This window comes from Scyliorhinus torazame, chromosome 9 (genome assembly GCF_047496885.1).
Source record: "Scyliorhinus torazame isolate Kashiwa2021f chromosome 9, sScyTor2.1, whole genome shotgun sequence".
Classification (NCBI taxonomy): Eukaryota; Metazoa; Chordata; class Chondrichthyes; order Carcharhiniformes; family Scyliorhinidae; genus Scyliorhinus; species Scyliorhinus torazame.
Genome location: NC_092715.1, coordinates 272,049,562 through 272,070,559, shown reverse-complemented (window position 1 = coordinate 272,070,559; position 20,998 = coordinate 272,049,562). Strand labels below are relative to the sequence as shown.

General features: G+C 50.4%; 1 protein-coding gene across 8 annotated transcripts in view; it reads right to left on the bottom strand.

Moving 5' to 3' along the window:
• cntln (centlein, centrosomal protein) overlaps nucleotides 1-20,998 on the bottom strand; it is a 725,020-nt gene that overhangs the window by 103,856 nt on the left and 600,166 nt on the right. For all 8 annotated transcript variants that reach the window (XM_072517511.1, XM_072517513.1, XM_072517506.1 and 5 more), the window contains exons 23-24: nucleotides 19,500-19,637; nucleotides 7,802-7,987 (exon numbers count right to left, since the gene is read on the bottom strand). In XM_072517511.1, the coding sequence (XP_072373612.1) occupies nucleotides 7,802-7,987; nucleotides 19,500-19,637 (324 nt within the window). The remainder of the gene's footprint in view (nucleotides 1-7,801; nucleotides 7,988-19,499; nucleotides 19,638-20,998) is intronic.

The window sequence follows — 20,998 nt, the reverse complement described above, 5'->3', positions numbered from 1 at the left end:
TATGGTCTAAATTTCCTTCTTCTGTGACCTGATACACGTCACAAAGACACCATTTCCAAATTATTAAATCATCTTTAAATAAATCTGTTGTTAGAGTGACTAATCCATGGACTTGTATCTCTAATTTACAAAGCTAAAAACCAAGTGTAGACATAGCCATAGAACATACAGTGCAGAAGGAGGCCATTCGGCCCATCAAGTCTGCACCGACCCACTTCAGTCCTCGCTGCCACCGTATCCCCGTAACCCAATAACCCCTCCTAACCTTTTTGGTCACTAAGGGCAATTTATCACGACCAATCCACCTAACCTGCACGTCTTTGGACTGTGGGAGGAAACCAGAGCACCTGGAGGAAACCCACGCAGACACGGGGAGAGCGTGCAGACTCCGCACAGACAGTGACCCAACGGGGAATCGAACCTGGGACCCTGGCGCTGTGAAGCCACAGTGCTATCCACTTGTACGACCGTGCTGCCCACAAGCATATATTATTGAATCGAAGAATGGCTACAACACGGAAGGGATACATTCAGCCCATTGAATCAGTGCCACTTCTCTGGAAGAGCAATTTGATTCATCCCACTCCCTTGAACTTTCCCCATAATGCTGGATTTCTTTTCTGTTCAGGCACTTATCCAATACTCTTTTGAAAACCACAAATGAACCTGCCTCACCGTGCTCTCAAACAGCACAATTCAGATCCACTTGCTGTGTAAAAATGTTTCTCTCATCTTTATTGGTTCTTTCGTCAGGCACCTTAAATTGGTATCCTCTGGTTCTTGACTTTGTTGCCAATGGAAACAGTTTCTCTCGATTGACTCTCTGTGGAGCCCTCATCATTTTGAACACCTCTGTCAAATCTCCTTTCAATCTTTTCTTCTCCAAGAAGAACAGTCCCAACTTCTCCAACCAGTCTGCGTTACTGATGTTCCTCCTCCTGGTACCATTCTCATTAATATTATCTGCACTCTCTCTGAAGCCTTCCAATAAGTGCAGTGTCCCCATCTTAGCACAATTGTCTATTGAGGCCAAACCAGTGTTTTACCAAGATTCACCATAACACTCCTGCTTTTATACTCTATGTCTTTATAACACCAAGGATCTCATATACCTTATTAACCATTTATTTCAACTTATCCTGCCACCTCAACAATTTGTGCACATATACTCCAGATCTCTGTTCCTGAAGCTCCAACCTCCTTCTCGAATGATATTCTTTTTGTTTATTTGCCTCTCCTAATTCTGTCTACCAGTTTTTTCTGCATTCCACCAGCTTGCCTACACCCTTCAGAAGTCTATCACTATCCTCCTCACAATTCACAATACTTCCCAGTTTTATGCAATCTTCAAATTCTGAAATTGAGCGCTGTAATCTGGGTCTAGGTCATCAATAAATGCTTCAAAAAGCAATGGCCCTCAAACTGACCCCTGAGGAATTCCATCAGATACTTTCCTCCAGTCTGAAAAACAGCCATTCACCATTGCACCTGTCACTGAGCCAACTTCATAGTCTCTCTTCTTCGAAGCTTCAACTTTGTCGACAAGCCTATTACATGGCACTTTATTAAATGTCCTTTGGAAGTTCATGTACATCACATCAACCACATTACCTTCAACAACTCTCTCTAGTTACCTCACCAAAAACCACAGTCACTGAAATACTTATCATCCACATACATAATGGAGGAAAACATAATGGGTGGGATTTTCTGCTCCTGTTCTGATCAGGCGTGTATGATGATGGGAATGAAAAATCCTGCGGGAAGCCCAAACCGCGTTTTATGGTGACATAAAGGCACGACTCAATTGTCCCGACCCGCTGCCAATGATAATCGGGAAACCAATTATCACGAATTTGAATCTAATTATCAGGCCATTATGTGCCCCTCCCTCCATTACATTATCCATTCACATTGGGGTGAGTGTATGACTGCTCTCCCATGGCTTGCACCTGGTGGGAACACCCGCTGAAGGAGGTACGGTGAGTGCATTGCTGGGGAAGGGGTGTTCCTGGCACTGCCCCCTGGCACTGGAGGTGGGCTGTTCTATTTTTGCTTTTGTGCACCAGGGCGGTCTTTAAAAATGGCACCACTCATTAAGAAACTAAGTTGCTGGTGGGGCAGGCTCAGTCACAGCCCAGCCTGTCAGTGTACCGCCCTGCGACCTGCCCCTTAGATTTCTTTTCTCTAAGTTCCTAACGACACGTCAAAGAAGGCTGTCGTTGGGGCTGGTGGCTTCATGCCTCTTTCCCGCCCAATGCAAAAAAAAGGGAAAATTCCGCCCAATATATTCATATGAATTCCTTTGGTTGGAAGTGAAGGGAGAAATGTCAGAGTTTATTTGAACTTTACAATGCTAATTGGGTCATGAATGTGCAGAAACTTACCTGAAAATGAACTTTCCTAATGGAAACGAGAACAAACAGCATATTACAACATTCTTGGAATGTTAATCCTTCAATAGTATTCATGCACATTCCCAAACTCTGGGCAACCCTGACCAGTAATGATCTATCCAACCCATTATCTGTTTCTTCTACCATGTTGGCTTGCTTTAATTGGTAAATCGAGTAGAAGATTCTCAGAAGCAAACTGGTTTTGAGCTGGGCTTGAATGAACATGTGTTGGGGCAGAAATTCCCAACCTGTCTGCTCCAGCTGAGCCCTGGTCTGCCATTGCCCAAGCACCCAGAATCTTCCCAGCCCACGGGTGCCCATTCCCGTTCTGCATGCTCCCCGGCCCATATGCTCAGCTGACCATCCGGAGTGCTATCTGCCCAGCTGTTTCCTGGATATTCAGTAATTCACTCAGCCTGAGTGCATCCATCAGCAAATGAAAGAAGGGATTGCTAATGTGGAGGAGGTGAGGGGAAGAATTAGAGAGGCCAATCAAGTGAATGAGAAAACCCAGGTATTTTTTATTCTTTAATGGGATATGAAGCCATTTATTCTCCATCCCTAATTACACTTGAGAAGCTGATCATAGAGTCATAGATGTTTACAGCATGGAAACAGGCCCTTTGGCCCAGTTTGTCCATGCCGCCCAGTTTCTATCACTAAGCTCGTCCCACGTGCCCGCATTTGGCCCATATCCCTCTATATCCACCCTGCCCATGTAACTGTCTAACTGGTGAATCACTTTCTTGAACCGCCGCAGTACAGGTGGTGTAGGTACACCCACAGTGCTGTTAGGAAGGGAATTCCAGGATTTTGATCTGACAGTGAAGGAACGGCGATGTAGCTCCAATTCAGGATGGTGGGGGGTTGGAGGGGAACCTGCAGGTACTGGTGTTACCATAGATTTGTTGTCCTTGTCTTTCTAGGTAGTTAAGGTTGTGGGTTTGGAGTGGACTGTTGAAGGAGCCTTTGTGAGTTGCTGCAGTGCCTCTTGTATGTAGCACACACGGCTGCCACTGTGCCTCAGCAGTAGAGGGAATGAATGTTTAAATTGGTGGATGGGGTGCTTATCAAGTGGGATGTTTTATCCTGGATGGTGACAGGTCTCTTGAGTGTTGTTGGGGCTGCTCTTTTCCAGGCAAATGGAGAGTGTCCCGTCACACGTTTGCCTTGTAGATGGTGGACAAGCTTTAGGGATTCAAGAGGTGAGTTATTCATCTCACAATTCCATGGGCGAGATTCTCCACTCCCGCGCCGGTTGGGAGAATTGCCTGGGCCGCCAAAATTTCCCGGGACGCCGGTCCGACGCCCTCCCGCGATTCTCCCAAGCGGCGGGAAAGGCCCGGTCGAGTTCCGCGGGCCGCAGGCCGGAGAATCGCCGGAGACACCGAAAATGGCGATTCTCCGGCACCCCCGCTATTCTCAGGCCCGGATGGGCCGAGCGGCCAGGCCAAAACGGCGGGTTCCCCCTGTAGCTCTTTTTAGCCTTAGTTTTATTAGCTCTGATTACATCACCTTTGCTCACGAGTCGCCAGGTATCTTTCTGATACCGCCACGTGGTTCAAGCTCGAGTTATGATTAATAAGTCAGCACACCGCTTAGTAAGATTGAAATCAACGGTCATTTATTATATGCAACAATTAATGCTTACACAATAATCCTACTATCTATATCGAAACCTACCACTACTGGCCAATACTTAACATTAGGAAGGGCCCATCAGGTCAGGGAAACGAATGGCTTATCGAATCGGATCTGGCCCGCGGGATTCAAAAAGGCTGATACGGGTCGATGGCTAGGAGCCTTTATTGGGTAGCGATCGCTGGAGTCAAACTTACAGTTTCTGGTCGATTTTCTTGCGAAGGTCGCGAGCCGGAGAAGAAGGGAGAGAGAGAGAGATCTGAACTTGGCCCCTCACTTTATAGGGCCCGGGGCTTCCCGCCTCTCGGGGCGGCCCTTGACCCTGATTCCCAAGTGATTGGACTTGTTCCCAATCACTGGGTTCGATACGTCCAATAACGGGCCGATTCCTCGATCGGGGGGTGGTCGCTCACCTGTCTTTGTCTCGGCCACTGCAGGCGCCGACAGGTCTGGCCCGGCATTCAATTGCTAATATGTTGCAATTGTTCCCGGGGATCGCCGATTAAACTGCAGATGTCTGGGTTGATGTGCTGCTAATGGTCTTGAGTATCGATCTGGGCCGACGTCCCCAGAGCCGAATACGCTATTCTGTCTGCAGCTGTCCGTTTGTGTCCTGTTGGCTGCTTTTCCCATCAGCCTTTTCAGTTTGCCATTTTAAATCGGGTTTTGGCCAAATTAATAGGGAATCAGCCATTTTAGGTGGCTACACCCACCGGCGCCGTCCACACCTGGTCTCTGCCGTCGTGAACGGTGCATGAACGCTGGGGGGGGGGGGGGGGGGCGGCCTGAGGGGGGGCAAGGGGGGATCCTGCACCGGGGGTACCTCAAATGTGGGGTGGCCCACGATCGGTGCCCACCGATCGTCGGGCTGTCCTCTCTGAAGGAGGACCTCCTTCCTTCCGCGGCCCCGCAAAATCCGTCTGCCATCTTCTTGCGGGGCGGACTTAGAGAGGACGGCAACCGCGCATGCGCGGATGACGCCAGTTATGCGCCGCCGGCCGCGTCATCTATGCGGCGCCGCCTTTACGCGGGCAACAAGGCCTGGCGCGGGTAGATGACACGGCCCCGATACTGGCCCATTGTCAGGGCCTGAATCGGTCGGGATCGGGGCCGTTTCGCGCCGTTGTGAACCTCGACGGCGTTCACGACAGCGTGGGCACTTCGGCGCGAGAGTGGAGAATCCCGCCCCATGTCTTTCACCTGCTCTTGTACCCAAAGTATTTTTATAGCTGGTCCAGTTCAGTTTTGAGTCAATGGTAGCCCCTAGAGTGTTGATATTGGGGACTTCAGCAATGGTCATGCCACTGAATGTCAAGGGGAGACTGTTAGATTCTCTCTTGTTGGAGATGGTCATTGCCTGCCACCTGTGTGGTGCGAATGTAACTTGCCTCTTATCAGCAAAGTCTGAATGTTGTCCTGCTCTTCAATTTATCTCCTAATCACTGAAACTTCATTTTCAGAAACATATTTCTATTTCTTCCTATGTCATTGGTTTGAAGAGTTACATTGTGAGGATAGGTTTCACAGTCTCAGCTTGTATTCCCTGCAATTCAGGGGTTCAGGGTATGTCAGCAATTTATTCGGGTAAATAAAATGTATTTCCTCTGGTGGAGGACTCGAGAAAAGGGGGTCATAACCTTAGATTAGATGCAGGCCACCAAGAGGAAATGTCAGGAGATACTTCTCCACACAAGGGGTAGCAAATATCTGAAACACTTATTCCCAGAAATAACTGAGGCGATGGGTCAGTTTGAAATTTCAAAACTAATATTATTGGATTTTTGTTCGGAAGGAGTACGAATGGATTGGCAGCCAAGGCAGGTAAACCGAGTTCAATTACAGGTCAACCCTGATTGAATCAATGGCACAACAGGCTTGAGGGGCTGAATGGCCTCCTCCTGCTCCTGTATTCCTGCTATCATTCTGAAATATACAGCAATGACCAGTGTGGAAAGGTAAGTGTCACAGAGGCACAGCAGGGAATACCGAACAGATAGAAAGTTAAATCAATTATTGTAGCAGTGTAAAATTTGCTTTATTCATTATCTAACCGAACAAGGAGGTCAAAACAAAAACATGCCTCACTCTGTAGTGTCATGTACATTTGAACATTTCTCACAAGACAACTAAATAAAAACCTGCATTATTGAAACGATCAACAATTGTCAAGTAGTAAACAATTCCTATTCTTTACTCAAATCTATTTACAGTCAGAAGCAGTAGGTAAGACTGCTTCTTACCTACAAAATAAGATACAACTGTAGCTTTGGGCAAAGAAGTCCCAGGTTTACTTATTAACAAAGCAGACTGTCCCCAAACAGCAAGATCTAAGCCATCCAGTTCATTAACAGCCATCCAAGCCTATTATTCTGTTTACTACTTAATAGATATTCACTACCACAATTCTGCCTTGTGTGTGCAGAGATTCAATTTGACCAAATCCCAGGTGCAAAGTAATCCTGATGGAGATTAACTGAATTTATCTCCGATTTCTCCTGAAAAGCATCATAGTGAGCAGATCTCTTGATGTTTATCATCTCATTTTGGTAATAAGAAAGGTAGAAATGCAGAAACTAGTAATTCATTCGTTCTCATTTCCTTTAACTAACCCATCCCTACCTCTGGCACAGCTGCATTCAGAAACCTTTAATGAGTGCTAATACTATTTGTTAAAAAGAACACATTAAGATTGAACCTGTAGTATTCAAGCATGGGGACGGAAAGCTTGCAACGCTGTTAAGAAATCCCAGTCATGATCAATATTTGAGAAGATTAAACACTCCTGAGTATTAAGTCTATCCATCACAGATTTAATGCATTCATATAGATCACTTGCATGCATTTATCTCCAATAAACTCACTTGCTCTCTTTCCATTTTCTACAAACGTATTATCTTTCTGTTTGTTTTCAAGTAACAACAGCATTAGTAGAAACCGGCTTCTGGAATAACCTGAAGTGAATATCTTCAAACAAAATAAATATCAAAACCATTCTATAAGCTACTGAAGTCTTTTGGTGATGTAACTGAACGGCTTGTATGCCACTAAGCCTTCTGGATCTTAGTGAATTCAGGGGAATAATTGACGTGATTAAAAGCATTCAGGGATGGATACTTCATTTTAAGACAGCTCATCAACATCTATGGCTGTAAAAGATCAAAACATTTTAAAAATAGCTTTCTATACAAGCCTTTACTGGTAAAATATGTTCTTACAAAAGTATCCCCTTAAATTCAGTGTAATTTTGGCTTTATTGTTGAATTATTTTATCTCTATTGAGATGATGGGCAGGATTTACTGGCAGTTCACACCGGCGGGAAATTCCAGTCCCACGCTGACGCACGCCTTTCCCGGTGGTGAGGGGCGCAGTCACCGGGAAATCCCGTTGACAATGGCGGGACTGGTAGATCCCGCTGGCGGGCCACATCCCCTGCCGAAAATCACACGGCGGGGTGGTCAGTAAACTCCGCCTGATAGGTGAGAAGAGTGCTATTTGTTTAAAAAATACACAGCACTAATTATGGTAGTTCCAAAGGAAATTGAAATTTGCTAAAATACCTGTAATCCATTAAAATTGTGCATTGCGGTTTCAACCCAGGAAGCAGTTAGCGACATTAACACAAAAAAACCCAAATACTGCGGATGCTGAATACCCAAAATAAAAACAGGAAGTGCTGGAAATACTCAGCAAGTCGGGCAGACTATGTGGAGCGAGGAACAGAGAGTTAACCCTTCAGGTCGGTGACAATTCATCACAATCTTACCTTAATGAATATAATGAATTGTTCCACTCGCCCGTTAGCAAGAAAGAGTTTCTTCTGAAGGACTCCCAGAGTCTGTTCACTCTGCAATGCCAGTCCATGCATCTGCTGCGATGCTGTTGTCTCCAGTTCTGACATCGCTGATTCAGCTTTAATTACTTTGGTTTTAAGATTATGCAGTTTCTGATTCTAGAATTGGTGGAAAGAAAATAATCAAGTAAAGTAAACGGCGCGGTGTGGTACAGATCTGGTGCACGAGGCTGGGAGGTAAGTGGCTGCTTGAAAAAATTGCAAACAATTAACAGACTGGCAGAGAAACGTTCCCAAAGTGTGAAAATCAAGATCGGTTTGATCAATTATTTGCATGTCATAATCAGAAAGAATCAAATGCAGGAAGGAACATCAATCTACCAGATTCCAGCAGGGGAGGATTATATAACACACTTAAGAGTTAGTCACACTTTATGCACAGAGGAAACCACAAACCTACCTTACTGGCAAATCTGGACCAAGAGGGTGTCATAAGTAACAGGTGGTGAATCTCACAGTTACAGAATCGTACAAAGCAGGAGGCCATTCAGCCCCTCATGCCGGTCGCGGCTCTGTGAAATTAGTCTCTCCAATTAGTCCCAGTCTCTTGCTCGCTCCCTATAACCTTTCAACTGCGTCCTTCTCCAGTGTTTAGCCAATTCCTGTCTCAAATTCCTTTCATGTATTTGAGTTGCTTCTTTCAGAGGGAGGGAGAATTTAAACTGCTTTCAGGACAATGAAGGAGGCAAAGGCCAAAACATCGGCCTCTCTCCCCACCTGGACTACCGGCTCTTCCGACATTCCAAATATCGCCATCTCCGGACTCGGGACCACTCCAGCACCCAGAATCTCGGACATTACATCATAGAATAGATTGCAGAATTTACAGTGCAGAAGGAGGCCATTCGGCCCATCGAGTTGCACTGGCCCTTGGAAAGAGCACCCCACTTAAGACCACGCCTCCACCTTATCCCCATAACTCAGTAATCCCACCTAACCTTTTTGGACACGAAGGGCAATTTATCCTGGCCAATCCACCTAACCTGCACATCTTTGGACTGTGGGAGGAAACCGGAGCACCCGGAGGAAACCCACGCACACGGGGGAGAACGTGCAGACTCCACACAGACAGTGACCCAAGGCTGGAACTGTACCCGGGTCCCTGGCGGTGTGAGGGAGCAGTGGTAACCACTGTGCTACCGTACCACCCCAACAAAACCCCTGCCAGAACCCCATCAACTTTGGAATGCCCAGAACATGTGGACGTGATTTGTTGGCTCCCTGTACAACGCCCACACCTCTACTCCACCCCCTCAAAGAACCGACTCAGTCTTGCAACTGTCATGTGGGCCCTATGCACCACCTTAAATTGGATGAGGCTTAACCACGCGCATGGCGAGGACGCGTTCACTCTCTGCAAGGCACCCTCACAACCCCCCCCCCCCCAAACTCCTCCTCCCATTTGCGCTTGATCCCCTCCACCAGAGCGTCCAACAACTCTCCAGAAATGTCTGACACTCCCCTCCCCAATGTCATTCTCGGACAACAGTTCATCTTGCAGCACCAGAGGCGGCAGCCCCGGGAAGGGCGGCATCTCTCTCCTCACAAAGTCCCTCACCTGCAGGTACATGAAGCCATTCCCTTTGGGCAACTCATACATTTCCTCCGGCTCTTCCAGGCCAGCAAACGTGTCCCGTTCAAGCAGGTCCCTGAAATACTCTTCTCACCCGCTGCCACCCCCGGAACCTCGCATCCAGACCCGGAGGGTAGCCAGGGAAAGGGTTGGCCCACTGAAGGATAGGCAAGGGAATCTATGTGTGGAGCCAGAGGAAATGGGCGAGGTACTAAATGAATACTTTGCATCAGTATTCACCAAAGAGAAGAAATTGGTAGATGTTGAGTCTGGAGAAGGGTGTGTAGATAGCCTGGGTCACATTGTGATCCAAAAAGACGAGGTGTTGGGTGTCTTAAAAAATATTAAGGTAGATAAGTCCCCAGGGCCTGATGGGATCTACCCCAGAATACTGAAGGAGGCTGGAGAGGAAATTGCTGAGGCCTTGACAGAAATCTTTGGATCCTCGCTGTCTTCAGGGGATGTCCCGGAGGACTGGAGAATAGCCAATGTTGTTCCTCTGTTTAAGAAGGGTAGCAAGGATAATCCCGGGAACTACAGGCCGGTGAGCCTTACTTCAGTGGTAGGGAAATTACTGGAGAGAATTCTTCGAGACAGGATCTACTCCCATTTGGAAGCAAATGGACGTATTAGTGAGAGGCAGCACGGTTTTGTGAAGGGGAGGTCGTGTCTCACTAACTTGATAGAGTTTTTCGAGGAGGTCACTAAGATGATTGATGCAGGTAGGGCAGTAGATGTTGTCTATATGGACTTCAGTAAGGCCTTTGCCAAGGTCCCTCATGGTAGACTATTACAAAAGGTGAAGTCACACGGGATCAGGGGTGAGCTGGCAAGGTGGATACAGAACTGGCTAGGCCATAGAAGGCAGAGAGTAGCAATGGAGGGATGCTTTTCTAATTGGAGGGCTGTGACCAGTGGTGTTCCACAGGGATCAGTGCTGGGACCTTTGCTCTTTGTCGTATATATAAATGATTTGGAGGAAAATGTAACTGGTCTGATTAGTAAGTTTGCAGACGACACAAAGGTTGGTGGAATTGCGGATAGCGATGAGGACTGTCGGAGGATACAGCAGGATTTAGATTGTCTGGAGACTTGGGCGGAGAGATGGCAGATGGAGTTTAATCCGGACAAATGTGAGGTAATGCATTTTGGAAGGTCTAATGCAGGTAGGGAATATACAGTGAATGGTAGAACCCTCAAGAGTATTGAAAGTCAAAGAGATCTAGGAGTACAGGTCCACAGGTCATTGAAAGGGGCAACACAGGTGGAGAAGGTCGTCAAGAAGGCATACGGCATGCTTGCCTTCATTGGCCGGGGCATTGAGTATAAGAATTGGCAAGTCATGTTGCAGCTGTATAGAACCTTAGTTAGGCCACACTTGGAGTATAGTGTTCAATTCTGGTCGCCACACTACCAGAAGGATGTGGAGGCTTTAGAGAGGGTGCAGAAGAGATTTACCAGAATGTTGCCTGGTATGGAGGGCATTAGCTATGAGGAGCGGTTGAATAAACTCGGTTTGTTCTCACTGGAACGAAGGAGGTTGAGAGGAGACCTGATAGAGGTATACAAAATTATGAGGGGCATAGACAGAGTGGATAGTCAGAGGCTTTTCCCCAGGGTAGAGGGGTCAATTACTAGGGGGCATAGGTTTAAGGTGAGAGGGGCAAGGTTTAGAGTAGATGTACGAGGCAAGTTTTTTACGCAGAGGGTAGTGGGTGCCTGGAACTCGCTACCGGAGGAGGTAGTGGAGGCAGGGACGATAGGGACATTTAAGGGGCATCTTGACAAATATATGAATAGGATGGGAATAGAAGGATACGGACCCAGGAAGTGTAGAAGATTGTAGTTTAGTCGGGCAGCATGGTCGGCACAGGCTTGGAGGGCCGAAGGGCCTGTTCCTGTGCTGTACATTTCTTTGTTCTTTGTTCTTTGTTGATTGTCACCTATCGGCGGCCACAGCGCCCTGCCCTCCAAGTTGCCTGCACTGGTTCCACCCTCGCAAAGCTTTTTAAAAATAAATTTAGAGTGCCCAATTCATTTTTTCCAATTAAGGGGCAATTTAGCATGGCCAATCCACCTACCCTGCACATGTTTGGGTTGTGGGGGCGAAACCCATGCAAACACGGGGAGAATGTGCAAACTCCACACAGACAGTGACCCAGAGCCGGGATCGAACCTGGGACCTCGGCGCCGTGAGGCAGCAGGGTTAACCCACTGAGCCACCGTGCTGCCCACCCTCGCAAAGCTGAGACTGGGCTCATGGAATACCGGACCGGTGAAAGCGGAAAGGGCACTGACAACCCGTCCCCCAACACGGCGCATCCTCCATCCACTCCCACACTGACACCTCCTCCACTCCCCATTTCCTGACCCAAGCGATATTCACCGTCCACTAATTCTTCACCAAACTCAGCATTGCCAGCCCCACCACCGCCCTCCCCCCACCACGCCCCCTCTCCAAAAACACGCTCCTCACCTGTGGGGTCTTCCCTGCCCACACAAACCCTGAAATTATTCTGTTTACCTTCCTGAAAAAGGACTTGGGAACAAAGATGGGGAGGTTCTGGAACACGAACAGTAACCTGTGCAGCACCGTCATTTTCACAGTCTGCACATTCCCAGCCAGTGATAACGGCAACACATCCCACCTCTTAAAATCCCCCTCATTCCATCCATCAGTCGCGCCAAATTCAGCAATGCAGCTCTGCCCAGCTGTGCGCCACCCGTATCCCGGGATACCGAAAACCCGCCCCCACCACCCGGAACGTTAACTCCCCTCGCACCCTCTCCTGCCCTCTATCATTAATTGGGAACACCTTTTCCCAATGTTCAATTTATATCCTGAAAAACAGGCAAATTCCCTCAGGATCTCCGTGACCCTGTCAAAACTGCCCACCGGATCCAAAATGTATAACAGAATACCGTCCGCATGGGAGAGCGGCCACCCCTGCCTCGCTCCCCGACCCAGCCCAAAGTAACCCAAACTTGGCCTGTTCATTCGGACACTAGCCATAGGTGCCCTGTACAGCAGCTGAACCCAATCCCCAAAGCCCTGGCCTAATTCTAACCGGTCCAACACCTCCAACAAATATGCCTGCTCCACCCGATCGAAAGCCTTCTCTCCTTCCATTGCCACCACCACTTCTACCTCTTGCCCCTCCGAGGGCATCATAATAACATTGAGCAACCTGCACACATTTGCCGACAGCTGCTGTCCCTTCATAAACGCTGCCTGGTCCTCCCCTATCACCCCCGGCACAAAGTCCTCTATCCGCAACGCCAGCACCTTCACTAACAACCTCTCATTCATCTTTCTCAGTGAAATCGGGCGGTACGACCCACACTGGCACAGTGGTTAGCACTGCTGCCTCACAGCGCCAGGGTCCCAGGTTCGATTCCCGGCTTGGGTCACTGTCTGTGCGGAGTCTGCACGTTCTCCCCGTGTGTGCGTGGGTTTCCTCCGGGTGCTCCGGTTTCCTCCCACAGTCCAAAGATGTGCAGGTCAGGTGGATTGGCCATGCTAAATTGCCCCTTAGTGTAAAATGTTCAGTAGGGCTACTGGGTTTGGGGGATAGGGTGGAGGTGTGGGCTTAAGTAGGGTGCTCTTTCCAACGGCCGGTGCAGACTCGATGGTTGAATGGCCTCCTTCTGCACTGTAAATTCTATGATTCTATAAGATCAGCAAAATGGACGCCTGCGACAATGTGGAGGGTGCTTTCCCCCCCCCGCCTTCCCCTCGCTTCATTATATGTCCCCACCAGCAGGGGTCCCAGCTCCGCACCAAACCTCCTGTAAAACCGAACTGGGAACCCAACCAGCGTGCCTGCGCTGTCCATCACCTTCCACAGCTCAATCAGCGTCCCCAACCCCTGCACCATCTCCTCCTCCATCCTCGGGAACTCCAGCCCGTCCGAAAACCATCTCATGCCTTTCGCGGCAGGCCGGGGCTCTGGCTCATACAAGCTTCTGTAGCAGGCCTTAAACATGCCATTCGCCCCCTCTGGGTCCAACACCACCTTGTCCCTCTCACCCTGCCAATCTCCCTTGCTGCTGCCTGCTTCCTCAGTTGATGCGCCAACAGCCTGCTTGCTTTTACCCATACTCGCACACTGCCCCGCTGGCCCCCCAGAATTGCCCCACCGCCTTCCCCTTGGCCACCAACCCAAACTCCATCTGGAGCCTCTGCCTCTTCGTTAGTAGCCCCTCCTCCGGGGCAATGAAATACCTTCAATCCACCCTCAAAATCTCATCCTCGAGACTCGCCTCTTTCCTCTTCTTCCCCCCTCTCCCTATGCGCCCAGATCGAGAGAAATTCGCCCCTGACTACGGCCTTAAGTGCCTCCCACAGTGTGGAGGCCGTGACCTCCCCCCGTGTCTTTCTGCCCACAACGCCTTGTCCGGCTCCCCTCACCCTCTCGCACACCCCCTCATCCGCCTCCCCTCACCCTCTCGCACACCCCCTCATTCGGCTCCCCTCACCCTCTCGCAAACACCCTCATCCGGCTCCCCTCACCCTCTCGCACACCCCCTCATCCGGCTCCCCTCACCCTCTCGCACACCCCCTCATCCGCCTCCCCTCACCCTCTCGCACACCCCCTCATCTGGTCACCCTCACCCTCTCGCACACTCACTCATCCGGCTCCCCTCACCCTCTCGCACACCCCCTCATCTGGTCACCCTCACCCTCTCGCACACCCCCTCATCTGGTCACCCTCACCCTCTCACAGACCCCCTCATTCGGCTCCCCTCACCCTCTCGCACACTCACTAATCTGGCTCCCCTCACCCTCTTGCACACCCCCTCATCCGGCTCCCCTCACCCTCTCGCACACCCCCTCATCCGGCTGTCCTCACCCTCTCGCACACCCCCTCATCCGGCTCCCCTCACCCTCTCACAAACACCCTCATCCGGCTCCCCTCACCCTCTTGCACACTCCCTCATCCGGCTCCCCTCACCCTCACGCAAACCCCCTCATCCGGCTGTCCTCACCCTCTCACAAACACCCTCATCTGGTCACCCTCACCCTCTCGCACACCCCCTCATTCGGCTCCCCTCACCCTCTCACAAACACCCTCATCCGGCTCCCCTCACCCTCTCGCACACCCCCTCATCCGGCTCCCCTCACCCTCTCGCAAACCCCCTCATCCGGCTGTCCTCACCCTCTCACAAACACCCTCATCTGGTCACCCTCACCCTCTTGCACACCCCCTCATCTGGTCACCCTCACCCTCTCACAGACCCCCTCATTCGGCTCCCCTCACCCTCTCGCACACCCCCTCATCTGGCTCCCCTCACCCTCTCGCACACCCCCTCATCCGGCTCCCCTCACCCTCTCGCACACCCCCTCATCTGGCTCCCCTCACCCTCTCGCACACCCCCTCATCCGGCTGTCCTCACCCTCTCGCACACCCCCTCATCCGGCTGTCCTCACCCTCTCGCACACCCCCTCATCCGGCTGTCCTCACCCTCTCGCACACCCCCTCATCCGGCTGTCCTCACCCTCTCGCACACCCCCTCATCCGGCTGTCCTCACCCTCTCGCACACCCCCTCATCTGGCTCCCCTCGCCCTCTTGCACACCCCCTCATCCGGCTCCCCTCACCCTCTCGCACACCCCCTCATCTGGTCACCCTCACCCTCTCACAGACCCCCTCATCCGGCTCCCCTCACCCTCACGCAAACCCCCTCATCCGGCTCCCCTCACCCTCTCACAAACCCCCTCATCTGGCTGTCCTCACCCTCTTGCACACCCCCTCATCTGGTCACCCTCACCCTCTCACAGAACCCCTCATTCGGCTCCCCTCACCCTCTCGCACACCCCCTCATCTGGCTCCCCTCACCCTCTCGCACACCCCCTCATCCGGCTGTCCTCACCCTCTCGCACACCCCCTCATCCGGCTGTCCTCACCCTCTCGCGCACCCCCTCATCCGGCTGTCCTCACCCTCTCGCACACCCCCTCATCCGGCTCCCCTCACCCTCTCGCACACCCCCTCATCTGGCTGTCCTCACCCTCTCGCACACCCCCTCATCCGGCTCCCCTCACCCTCTCGCACACTCCCTCATCCGGCTCCCCTCACCCTCACGCAAACCCCCTCATCCGGCTGTCCTCACCCTCTCACAAACACCCTCATCTGGTCACCCTCACCCTCTCGCACACCCCCTCATCTGGCTGTCCTCACCCTCTTGCACACCCCCTCATCTGGTCACCCTCACCCTCTCACAGACCCCCTCATTCGGCTCCCCTCACCCTCTCGCACACTCACTCATCTGGCTCCCCTCACCCTCTCGCACACCCCCTCATCCGGCTCCCCTCACCCTCTCGCACACCCCCTCATCCGGCTCCCCTCACCCTCTCGCACACCCCCTCATCTTGTCACTCTCACCCTCTCGCACATCCCCTCCTCCGGCTGTCCTCACCCTCTCGCTCACCCCTTCCTCAGGCTCCTCTCACACCCCCCCTCATCTGGTCACCCTCACCTTGTCGCTCACCCCCTCATCCGGCTCCCCTCACCCTCTCGCACACTCCCTCATCCGGCTCCCCTCACCCTCTCATACACCCCCTCATCCGGCTCCCCTCACCCTCTCGCACACCCCCTCATCCGGCTCCCCTCACCCTCTCGCACACCCCCTCATCCGGCTCCCCTCACCCTCTCGCACACCCCCTCATCTGGCTGACCTCACCCTCTCGCACACCCCCTTGTCCGGCTGTCCTCACCCTCTCGCACACCCCCTTGTCCGGCTCCTCTCACCCTCTCATACACCCCCTCATCCGCCAACAAGCCCACATCCAACCTCCTCTGTGGTCGCTGGGTCTCCCCCTGAACCACCCGCAAGTCCACCCAGTGCGGCGTGAGGTCAGAGACCACGATCGGCAAATACTCCGAGTCAGTTACCCCCACCAACAGTGTCTTGTCCATCACTAAAAAAATCAATCCCGGGGTACACCCAGCGCATGTGCGCGAAGTATGGGAACTCCTTCGCCCTCGGCCTCCCAAACCTTCATGGGTCCGCCCCCCATCTGGTCCATGAACCCCCCCAGCTCTCTCGCCACTGTCAATACCTTCAATGACCTGGGACATGACCGTTCCATCCTCGGATTCAAAACCGTGTTAAAATCACGCCCCCTGACCAGCCGGTCCAGATCTGAGATATTCCCTAACACCCGCCCCATAAATTCGAACATATTTAGGGCATAAACATTCATCAGAACATTGCAGCTTTCCACTAATAATCACGTTTTTACCCCCAGGGTCCGTTACAATACTACCCACCTCGAAGGCCACTCTCTTGTTGACCAGCACTACCACCCCCCTCCTCTTCATGTCCAACCCTGAGTGGAACACCTGCCCCCATCCCTTCCTCAGCCTCTTCCGAACTCCCAGTGTCAGGTGCGTCTCCTGAAGGAACACAAAAGTGTGCAAAAACACGCAACCGTTTAACCGGCCCATTCAGGCCCCGCACGTTCCACGTAACCAGCGAGGTCAGGGGGCTCCCCGCCCCCTCCCTGCCGATCAGACATACCCCTTCTTTAGCCAGCCCGCCCCCCCCGCCCCAAGTCCACGTCTCACACTTTCCCAAGCCCGCCCCAGGGTGTCTGCCGCCATCCCTGCCTACCCAACTGTGCCACACCAACCACACCCACGTCAGCATCCCTCCCCGCTACTCCCATACCAAACAAAAAAAACATCCCCCCCCCTTCCTCTTGGCAACCCCCCATTTCACTCCCATCAACCAGCCCAACCAGCCTCCACCTGAGGCCTCTGACTACCTCTCATCCCCCCAGTCCGCCCCTCCACCTGCATCACTCCAAACCACAAAGGAAAAACAAAAGGCACACTCACCCTCCCCACTCTCTTCGTCGTGACCTTGGCCAATCCACCCACCTCGCGTGCTCACATTTTACACAAACACCACTCTAAAGTTCAATGTCCTCATACTCCTCCCAGTCCATAGTCTCTCAAAGCCCTTTGCCTCCTCCAGCAAGTCAAAATAAAACTCTTGCTCCTGGTGCGTAACTCACAAGTGAGCAGGGTCGAGAACACCCTTCTTGCAGAGGGCAGCTTGATCTGGTTATACCCGGCCCTCTGCTGGGCCAACTCCATTCCCAGATCCGGATATACCCGCAGCTCGCTCCCCTCCCAGGTGCGCTTCTTGGTTTGCCTCGCTCTCAAGATCTTCTCCTCGTCAAGGAAACAATTCCGCTTCACCACCATCGCCCTCGGCGTCTCCCTCACCTGCGGCCTCCTGCTCAGCGCCCTGTGCGATCGATCCACCTCGCGAGGACGGTCAAAGACCCCCTCCCCCATCAGCTTCTCCAGCATGTTCGCCTCGTACTTGGCGCCTCCCCGCCTTCAACGCTTTCAGGCGTCCCCACCATCGGAAGGTTTTGTCTCCTGGAACAGTTCTCAAGGTCCTCCAGCTTCTCGCTCAGCCTTTTTGAGCTGTTCGTCACCATCCCCATCTCTGACTCCAGTGAGGTCAACCAATCCTCATGCTCCCCTACCGAATCCTCCACCTTTTGGATCGCCGGGCCCTGGGCCTCCTGCCTCTGCTCCACGAGCTCAATTGCCGCCCTAAGCGGCTCCACCACCTTAGCCAGGTCCTCTGAGGCCTCCTTCCTCTGCTGCAGGAACTTGCTGTTGAGTAATTCCACCAGGTGCACCGTAGACCACTGGGGAGTGGGCAGCGATGCCCCCTGCTCTCTGTCATCTTCTCCTGTGTCACACCACAAATAACTTCTTGCTCAAGTTGCCGTCCATTTCTCGTTACACTCCTCGTCCGATGAGCCATAAACCAGTCCCACCAGAGGAGTTTTACCTTCCTCAGTGCTCGTGCACCTTCTGCCATCCAACACCACACAATTCGGGTGGGGAAGGACCGAAAAGATCCACCTCGAGCGGGAGACACCAAATGTGCGACCATTCACTCTATGGCCGCCACCGGAAGAGTGACGTGCATCATATTAATGGTAAATTCTATTATTCCAACATATTCATATGGACTGATTCGGCATACTGTGGTAATGCAATCTGTGAATGAATAGGTGTGTTATACACGCAAAATGTATCATGGGCCTTTCTCAGAAATCAGGGAGAACCCAGCGGTCTAACAGACTCATCCTAAACAGCACCAAATTCTTCTGTCCAGGCAGCCAATGGAGCAGCATGAATAGGAACATACAATCGTAATTGGGAGAGACATTAAGGATGAATTAAGGAGAGACTATAGTGATGCCAGATGAAGGGTTAGTTGAAAGATTCCAGTGGAGCATGGACATCTTTGAAAGCCCTTCCACAGTCTCCACAAACCCACTCTCAGGGTCCATGCAGAGAGGCTAACCTCACCTAATCCAGACCGAATTGCATTCCTTGAGCTTCTTTCCTACCCCTATACCATCTTATATTCACTGCTGCCCATCTGAAGGCCCATATTCCTCAGCTTGCTCAGTCCACTGACCTCTTGTCCCACACCAAGCCACAAATGAATGAGAAGTAACAACTTCCTGCACAGGAAGTCTTCACCCATGGGTTCCCTCCACACTATTTGTCTTGCGCAGGGAGAGCGGAGGTTGCACAAGCCCTTATTGGGCTGCCTAGAGAACCCTGGAGTCAGCTGGGCCGAGCAATTTTGCAGCGGTTTCCACCTGCAGTATTGAGGCCTATTTGAGGATTTATGTCGGTGTGTGGTGTCAGATTGATGAGTAACCTTAAGAAACAAAATTAAGGTTTGTTTTGGTTTTGAAAATTATTCAATTAGCCTTTACCTTAGTGTGAAAAACAAAGCAACTTAAGGCTGAGTATTTAATTCAGTTAAACGCAAAGCTGTTTCAGGAATAACATATCAGATCTGACTCATACAATTAGATATTTACAAATCAAACAAGGATTTACAGCAGAGGATTTCACTGCAATACTTTATATCCCAGACTGCAAATTCATCACAGAAAGATGTGGAAATGTACATCCTTGTTCTCAAATTTCACACTTGCATCTTGGTGACATGTCCCAATCTCCTAGAAAAGTGGGCACCCACGCTAACCTTTCTATCCAGTTCTCCGGTGGTCTTCCGGTGCATTTCCTCATATGCTGATTTCTCTTTTGTTGCAACATGAAGTCTTTGCTTCAGTGACTCTGTAAGTGCCTTTCTGGTGGAACCTTCTTCAGTCAGTACCCTCACCTACACAAAATTCAAACACATAACACCTCTGACATGGTGTGAATTACTCAAGAGCCAGAATATTTGCATTTTCACCATCATACAAATGATTGAGTATGAAGCACAGTGTCACAATTGCAGGAAAGGGACAAATCCAGATATTGCTTCATGGCACAATGCCTGTGACAAGGAAAAGTAGCAAACGTTGGTTCACGATGGCATGGCAAAGCTGGAAGCAAGTCCTCGACCCAATTGACTGAGAAAAGGATACCCTGAAGGAAATGAAGGAGAGATCAGTGCCCAGGTTAGTCTGCCACCCACTGTACCTAGTGCAGGTAATTGGGAATCGCAACGTGCACTAATTGGAGCAGCCATGAACAAACTATCGTCACTCCATGCTGTCTTATGGATTACTTATCAAATAAAAGATATAAATTCAGAGTAGATTTCTTATACATTTGATGTAAAACAACTGAAATTTGGGGGGCATAACTGAAAGACCTGCAGCTCTTTTAATTGGAATGTTGAAGATGTGCATGTGGATAACCCCAGGCAGCTGCACTCCAGTTATCTTTGAATGTTGCCTAACTGAGGTTTGTATGTGTTTTATCTGAAGTAACATGTAGAATGTCTTGGTTTAATCACTGGATGCCTGCCTTGGTTTTAAGCTCAGGAGACACAGACTGGAATAATAGTAGGACACACAAAGTGTATCTGATTAACATCAGTGAAACATTAAACTTCTATGGGGCATGGTTAAACAGTAGTGCTGAGTTGAACAGAATTCTGATACTACTTTAGTTAGAAATCTAGGATGTGCAGAGATCACAGTAAGATAGAATATCTATCATGTAGACATATACCCACTAACTCTGAATCTAAATAGGGTGAGAGCAATATAGTCTTTCAGTACAGCAACTTAAGGTTCAAAAATAGAGTATCTATCTTGTGAGGTGGCAGGTATCAGTAATGAATATCAATATTGAACCTGAGGTTCTTACGGACTTCCCTGATTCCAATACGGATGTACACATCCTTGAGATACAAGGCAGTAATCTGATTTCCCAGCTTCACTGATTGAATGATATGTAGGAAGGCAACTTGGTTGAAATTATGCTTCAAAACGAAAGCATTTATAATTTTGAAGTTCAGAGACAGTCTAAAACATTTTATTTTTTATATTATGCAGAAAAGTTTACTATCCCCGAGCTGAACTGCAATAATTCTGCATTCTCTCCCTTTCCAGCTATTGGCTGTGCTATCTAAATGGCATGTATCACAATATGTAACAACATAAGAAATAGGAACAATGTAGGTCACATGACCCTTCGAACATATTCACCCATTTACTCAAATCATTGCTGATCTTCTAACTCAGCTAT